We start from the raw sequence: 8,376 nt of genomic DNA, 5'->3' as shown, positions 1-8,376 counted from the left end.
CGGGGCATTTTAACGAGTACAGGAGCTCAGTATCGGGCCGATACCGGTGCATCCCTAAAATAAATACTATGGAAGTCAACGGGGACCATCAACTGTTTGATTACCAGCATTCTTAAAAATATCTTCTTTTATGTTCAACATAAGAAAGAAACTCAAACAGTTTTGGAACGACATGAGGGTGAGTAAATGACGACACACTTTTCACCTATTTTTAGGTAAACCATTCCTTGATCAGCTCCAGGCATGACGAAGCAGATATCGTCTTCTTTTGGAAGGCCAAACAAAGTAGTTTCGCTTTCACACCGAAACCCACAGCGCCTTCACGACATGGCGGTGGCGGCGGCGGCAACAGCAATACTACAGCGAGAATAAAAGTTACGCTGCCTTTGCGTGAACATTTGGGCGGCGTTATGCAAATCTTCCCACGTAGTGATGTAGATATGTGGGGGCGTGTTAGAACGAGCCGTTTTAGGTAGGTGTGGCTGACTCTTAACTTTTATAAAGAATATCTCTTTGGATTTGAGACTTTAGTCTTTGCAACTTTACAGATCTTCTTTATGCACCAAGAGTTTGTAACACTCCAAAGAGAAAGGAAAAATTGAAATCGCATCATATGACCCCTTTAAGTCCAATTCTAGAACTAATTACTCTAATAAATCAGCTCTTTTTAGTGAATCGGAAGCATACAGAGTGCAACTACTGTAGACTGATTCTCAAATGAATTACTTTGTCGGTTCTTTTTTTTTAGTGAATGGTATTGTGAAAATACAGTTTAAAAGTAACAGTGAAACTTAAAGCAGTTACTGATTGGTTGTTCATATGACAACTTGTTAAGATATGCATTGTGTTTTGGCAAAAGTAATTTGTAAGGATAAATTAATTAAATGTGCTTAAACAATGGTTTGTTTGCTTGTTTTGTTTTGTTGGAATGAATTTATGCTTCATTGAAAAGAGTATTTAAAAAGCTATTTAAACGCCACTTTTTTGCATCAGAAGAAAATTGTTACAATTTTGACTACAGAATAATGAAATTGACTAAATAATAAAATGTTGTTACCCTTAGGAACAGAATTACCTGTTAGATCCTTTAATTCTCCCGCAAGAGGCATTGACTTTGCAACCTAAAATAGGTTGTTGAGTTCTTTCTTATGTGCTTTGTTCTGTCTCCCGTCAGCCATATCATATCGAGTCTCAGTTGGGCGGCACTAAAACTTAAACATGACTGGTTCACACACACATATATCATCTATAAACTGACTAACCCAGACAGCTGAGTCATCATTTGTTGACCTGCAGATTCTGGTTGTCAGGTCAGCTTAGGACATGAGCAGGAAAATGGTTAATCTGTCTGATTAACCGCAAGGCATGAATGCGGTGCCCTTTCGCTTTGTAAAAGTGGATTTTTTTTTCCTGCTTGCCTGGACCATGGAGTTTTTCTTAAACAGAAGGTGTAAAGATAGCTAATCTACAAGTAAGAGAATAAAATATTTTATTTTATTTGGTAAAGAGCTGTGTAATGAGTGGGATAATGTACAGTCAGCTGGTTGTTATTAGCAAGTAAACAAATTTAGGCTGATACAAAACCCCACTGTTTCATGCCTGAGTCTTAATCACCCTGTTGGGGGGGTTTTTTGAGACAGACTGACAGGCAAGGTAGCAGCTATTAGTCATTTTTACTAATGATTAATGACATGGGCTGTTATGATGTTTGAGTCTGGCTGGATGGTTCAGTTCAGCGAATAGTTGTTCCTAAGAGCTTCATCATGATTTAACCAGGCACCGAGAGTGAGAAAGAGGCAGACCCCCTGCTGAGATCACATTACACAGACAGACAGATACAGAGAATATTTTAGCAGGCGTTTATTGCAGTCGTTTTAGTGGTTTTCAGCATGGCTGCTGTTCAGCCTATTCATCAAACTCTGTGTGTATTAGGACTGAGAGTCTCCAAAGGTGGAGTGTTCTGTGTCCTAATGTGATTCTACGTCTGGTTCAGTTTGTTAGTATTTTAGTTGGGTTATTATCATTTTTGTTTGTTTGGTTGGTTGTTTTTTGCACTGATATTAAAATTCTTGGCAATACCGACATTAATAAAAAGTCTATTCGGCATATGTAAGTCAATTTAGTCGGCATGTTTTGGTGTTTTAGGAGGAGGTTTTCCTCTGTGGTTCTAACTGATGATAGGGATAGACTATCATCAGTTATGATAATAGTCATTGATCCGGACCAAAACTGACAATGATTTTCTGTAATTTTATTGGCCAAAAATTTTATCTTTTTCTCTAAACAACTTGAATCTCAGAAATGTAAAGAATTTCTTCACCAAAGGAAGCACTCAAAATTCCAGGGACATTTTGTTATTACATGAGCTCATTTTTTTGAGTTAGCATCTTAAATAAAAATGGTCTGTAAGGGAAAACTTTTTTTTCCCATAGGAACTGATCAACACCAATGAACCTCTTGCACGTAAAAGAATGGTTCAGTTTATATTTGACTTATTGGTCGTATCTTATTGGTTACCTGTTTTTTTTATTTTTTTATTGGTATTTGTTCATTATTGTATATATATACCTTTGCCATCATCTAACAAGTTTTAAAGTTACTTTTTAAAACACTTAAATAACTTAATACTGTTAAATATAATCTTTAGCCAGTCTCAAAATAAATAAATTTAATGCTGTACATTATAATATTGTGATTTCTAAATTTACTTGTAGCATTTAAATGGCAGATTAGTATTGAATTTTAATTTCCGCAGTTTATTGTTAGCAGTCATAACATGAAAATAATGACTTTATACTGAATTATAGAATTTAGAAAAGAATAGTTGCCATTAGGTTTGCAATGTCAATATTTTTAATTCTTTATTATAATAATAATAATTTATATATCTATATATAAATATATAATTTTAACTTTGGTCAGTATATGTCAGGATATTTTAATATAAGTTGATAATTAAAAAATAATTTGATTTTTTTTTTTTTTTTCGTCCTTCGTCTGAACAAAGCCTTAGATTCATGGTTTGTTCACACTCGACTGTGAGAAGAGAACCACTTAGGAAAGGGACCCATAGAGGAGCAAAGAGATAACAATGAAGAAAAGTCAATCTAAACGTCTGGCAGATGTTCATCTGTTTTATCTGCGATGGCCATAGTAGTGTCCTGAAACGACCTCGGCTGACTGTGAGTGTGTCTCAGTCTTTGTTTGATTTGGATGGCGTTCTCCTGTTTCACGTGTGTGGAATATTATTTATTGTGTGCTGGATCCGTGCTCTCGCTGTGTGGCTTGCGGCAGGGGTCAGACAAGGTGAGGGCTTGCCGTGTTTCTAAGTAACACAGCCGATGTGTAGTCGGCAGTCTGAGCTCAGCGCGGCGTCCGCTGGGATGTCAGAGAGCTTTAAAGGTTGTCTGAGGACACGTACTGCCTCGTCTGTTGCTCTAGTCTTCTCCAAATGAAAATGGAGTTGTTCTTTTTTTTTGAGGCATTAAATCAATGATATTAAGCCACCGAAACATTAGCTGTGGCTTGATAACTCGGTGTCCAGTAAAGTGTGTTATGTAACAGTCATTAACGGCTGACGCTCCTGCTGGGGTTTGTAGACGCTAATGGGCATCTCTTCACAGGAACTTGTTGTTTTGTTGCTTGTAAAGATCTGCCGTAAGATCATAAAATGTTGATGTGTTGAACCCCTGCTGTTTCTAATTTTTGCTTAATGAAACACCCGTGTTGCGTTTGTGTCGGGTCTGTCTGTTTTTTTTATGTCTGTCTCAGAACTTGTCTGCCAGATCAGACAGCATCTTAGATGACTACATCTATGGTGGTATCCAGTAGTTTTCATTACTTTGAAAAACAATGGTTCAGGGTTAGTAGAAGGTACTTTGATATTGGTCTTGTTTTATTACTGTTTGAATATTTGGGGTCAGTATGATTGCTTATTTTTTTTAAAGAAATTAATACTTTTTTTTTCTTAGCAAGGCATTAAAGACATTTATGATACAAGAGATTTCTCTTTCAAATGCTATTTCCTTTTTTAGTGCATTTGCTCTTTTGAACTTTCTATTCATCAAAAAATACTGGAAACATTTATCAGCATTTCCTCAAAAATATAAGCAGCGCAACACTGATAATAATAAGAAAATAAGCATATTGGAATGATTTCTAAAGGATCATGTGACAGAATTAATAAACAAATTAAATCAAATTGTGTATCAAATGGAATTGTTCTCCATTTGAATTGAATCAATTGAATCAAATCAACCCAGTGAATCATTAATTGATTCGTTGTCAATCCCTACGCAAGATTCCACATACAGTGCCGTTCAAAAGTTTGGGATCAGTAAGATTTTTATGTTTTTTGTTTTTTTTTAAGAAGTTTCTTATGCTCATCAAGGCTGCATTTATTTGATCAAAAATACCGACATTTTTTTTTAATTTTGTGAAATTATTGCAATATTGCAATTGAAAATACAAATTTTCTATTTGAATATTCTTTAAAATAGGCCTATAATTTATTTCTGTGACGCAAAGATTAATTTTCAGCATCATACTCTGAAATTCTTTAGTGTCACATGATCCTTCAGAAATCATTCTAATATGTTGATTTATAATCAGTGTTGGAAACAGTTGTGCTGCTAAATATTTTTTGGGACCTGTGATACTTTTTTCAGGATTCTTTGATGGACAAAAAGTTAAAAAGAACTGTGTTTATTCAAAATAGAATTTATTTGTTACAATATACACTACTATTCAAAAGTTTGGGGTCAGTAATTTTTTTTCTTTCTTTTTCGTAAAGAAATTAATACTTTTATTCAGCAAGGATGTGTTAAATGGATAAAAAGTGATGGGAAAGACTTCTTTTTGAATAAATGCTGTTCTTTTGAACTTTTCAAAGAATCAAAGAAAAAAGTATAGCAGGTTCCAACAAATATTAAAAGGGACATAACACACAGTTTCACCCAATCTAATGTTAATCTTGAGTACCTATAGAGTAGTACTGCATCCTTCATATCTCTAAAAAGTCTTTAGTTTTATCATATTTATAAAAGAAAGATACTTCTTTACGATTTTCTCCGGAAAAGAGGCTGGAGGCACGCCATGGGCGGAGCTAAAGAGTGATGAGCACTTGAGCTCCAACTGCCAACAAAATACAGACATTTGATGCAGTTTCACTTACCGTCTGCAGTTCTGAATCATGACCGGGATCTTTTATAGCTGGGACGGCTCCATCTTTCAGTATCAAACGATGTGCTAATTCAGCACGGAACTGGACCTTGTTTATAAAACGTTCGTCAACAAAACACACTTGTGAAACTGCGTTGCTGCTCTGGAAAAACAAACTGCATCCACTGTTTACATAATGTTGGGTTCTTTAGGAAGCTGAACAGTTATCTTTCCCTTACCACCAAAAACACACTTCTTTAGAGACATTCTTCCCGAGCGAGTCCCATGCAGCGCTGCTGAATAAAGTGCGTTGATGGGCGCGCTCTTGCTCTCGATTTGTCGATGTGTGCGCGGGCGTGCTCTTCCGGGAGAAATGCCCATATAAGGAGTTCCACCCTCGTTTACGTCATGAAAAGCCACGATCGAAAAAAACTCTCCGAAACTTGTACGAACCCGGAAGTACGATTTTTAGCACAGAAATACTCCGTCATACATCCAAATTGTTTTTTAAAATTGTCCATGCTTAGCATGAGAATCCAACTCTTTAACAGTGTAAACAACTCTGAATGCATGAAACATCATTGTATCCCCCCTTTAAGCACCACAGCAGTTTCAACATAATCAGCATATTAGAATAATTTCTGAAGGATCATGTGACACTGAAGACTGGAGTAATGGTTTAAATTATATTTTAAAGTATATTAAAATAGGAAAGCAATATTAGAAATTACAATAATATTTCACAATATTACTAATATTTTTTCTGTATTTTTGATCAAATAAATACAGCCTTGATGAGCATAAAAGACTCCATTAAAAAAGCATTAAAATGGACTTTGTGAACAGCAGTTGTAGTACTAACTCCAGTAAAACAGCTGTAGTAAATCTTAGAGGAAACTATAGTGACCTTTTGTAAGTGAATTCTGCAAGTGAATTTTTGGTTGTATGCATTTCAGCCACACAACTGATTTTCTCTCTGTCTCTCTCAGTGAGCTTGCGGTCTGAAGGATGAGGTGGGGTGCATTGATTAGCATGCTGCTACGCTGAGAAGAGTTTATCCACCCAGGACGAGCGGCAGCAGCTACTGAATCCATTCCTGAATCGGCTTTTAGACACCTGCTCTGAATCAAGTACCTGTCTGGATCTTTCGCTCGCTCACTCTCACACAGCTATGGCTGGCTGGCTCTGGCTGGGAGGGTAATCGGTGCGCTGGTTGCCCTGGCAACCCCACCCTGATTCCTGCTGAATAGAGCCCTAGTCTGTCACTGAAGACTTTTTAGCCCCCCTTCACCTTTCTCCTGAGTTTATTTTGCCCTTTCGTGAAGGTAGAGGGCAGTGGCTGGAGCAGGATCCATGGACTTATGAGGTGAGAATGGCAGCACGGCGGCTGTTTGGCCCCCAGGAGCCCTCAGGCGATTGGAGCCAATAACGTGGGTCCACACACACGCATACGGGCCGAGCGGCAGGAGCAGTATGCAGGAGGCTGACCTACCGGCCACCAATGCTTTCACAGGTGAGCGGCGGATCAGGTTTATAACCTCAGTGCTGGAATTAAGCGGGATAATCGGTTGGCGTGAATGTGAGTTTAATGATTCATGCCAGCGGTGAAGATTATGTTCATAAGGAGGGTCATGTTGTGCTTTACAAACTCATGATGGTCTGGGTGTGTGTGTGTGCGTGTGCATGCGTGCTAATATTCAAAGCTGCTTTCTCACTCCCCCTCCCCTTCCCAGACTCCTCTGCTCCATTTCTCCGACAGGCTGCGTTTCTCTCCCCTGACTGGAATGGAATGCAGAGAAAGTGCGAGATGGGTGGAGGGCGGTGGAGGCTGGGCTGTGTACTAAACCACAGTTTGACAGTCTAGTGCACTGCAGACAGACAGCAGAACAGGACTTGGAAAAATATGCTACTTTACTGACATTATATAATGACTCTCCTCTTCTCTCCTCTTTGTCTTGTCTTTTGTCCAATATAATTTTTCTCCTCTCTTTTCATCTTGTCTGTTCCCTATGTTTCCCATTTTCTTGTCTCATTTACTTCGTCTACTTCTGTTCTTTTGCTCTCTAGTTTCTTCTCATCTTGTCTTCTTGTCATTTTATGTCCTGTCTCTCCTATTCTATCTTGATTATTGCTGTTCAGTTTGTGCAGGTGAATGTTGGGATTGTCTCATTATGTCTCATGCTATATTAAGGTGTAAGTAGGGCAAAGAACTGCAAATTTGTTTGTCTAAAGATCATAACATTTTTAAAACCACATTGGGCTGCACCACACCTTCTGAGGGATTGCATGGGTCTGTTTTAGTATTGTCTAGCACCTCCTTCTCACACTGATAAGTTGTTTATAGTGCTGGTGTCATCACTGTCTGGTTTGCATTACATTCTGGTCCTCTGTTAATGCTGTATAGTGAAGAGTCTTCCATACAGCTGAATATCCATCGTTATCAGGTCAATGTTGAGTTTCTCTAAAAGCATGCTTGCAGGAACACTTATTTTAAGATAATTTATAAAAGCCAGTGACCTACATATAGAGGATCATCGCCGCCTGAGATCCACAAATCTCTTTAAAGTTTTTGGCCCAGTGAAACTATCCCACAAACTCCTGCAGCTAAGCATTTTCAGATCCTCAGAGGACATCCTAGTGTTTTAGTTGTCGTGATGTTGTGACGTTCTTCCAAATGTTAACATTTATGGAACAATATCCAGCAGCAGAATCACCGGTTTGATAGTTTTGCATCTGAGAATTACAGCTAAACTTGACAACTAGCTATCGTAAAATAAAATGCTGTTAAAGGGGACATATGATGCGATTTCAACTTTTCCTTTCTCTTTGGAGTGTTACAAGCTCTTGGTGCATAAAGAAGATCTGTAAAGTTGCAAAGACTAAAGTCTCAAATCCAAATAGATATTCTTTATAAAAGTTAAGAGTCAACCACGCCTACCTAAAACGGCTCGTTCCAACATGCCCCCACATATCTACGTCACGATGTGGGAAGATTTGCATAACACCGCCCAAATGTTCACGCAAAGAAAGAAGGCGTAACTTTTATTCTCGCTATAGTATTGTTGTTGCCGCCGCCATGTCGTGGAGATTGCGAGTGCGTTTCATTGTGAAAGCGAAACTACTTTGTTTGGCCTTCCAAAAGAGGACATGACTAGAAATAAGTTGTATTTACAACACTGTTCCAGAACAGTTCAACCCAAATATTCAGATGTGTGC

At 38.0% G+C, this 8,376-nt stretch overlaps 1 protein-coding gene across 1 annotated transcript in view; it reads left to right on the top strand.

Annotated features, from left to right (window-relative positions):
- Positions 1 to 8,376, top strand: part of LOC107704896 (low-density lipoprotein receptor class A domain-containing protein 4-like) — a 62,163-nt gene that overhangs the window by 10,657 nt on the left and 43,130 nt on the right. The window contains exon 2 of the mRNA XM_016507924.1: positions 6,150 to 6,673. Within this exon, the coding sequence (XP_016363410.1) occupies positions 6,634 to 6,673 (40 nt within the window). The 5' untranslated portion in view covers positions 6,150 to 6,633. The remainder of the gene's footprint in view (positions 1 to 6,149; positions 6,674 to 8,376) is intronic.

This window comes from Sinocyclocheilus anshuiensis, unplaced genomic scaffold (genome assembly GCF_001515605.1).
Source record: "Sinocyclocheilus anshuiensis isolate Anshui unplaced genomic scaffold, SAMN03320099.WGS_v1.1 scaffold702, whole genome shotgun sequence".
Classification (NCBI taxonomy): Eukaryota; Metazoa; Chordata; class Actinopteri; order Cypriniformes; family Cyprinidae; genus Sinocyclocheilus; species Sinocyclocheilus anshuiensis.
Note: the sequence above shows the minus strand (reverse complement) of the source record. Positions and strands in the feature narration are given on the sequence as shown.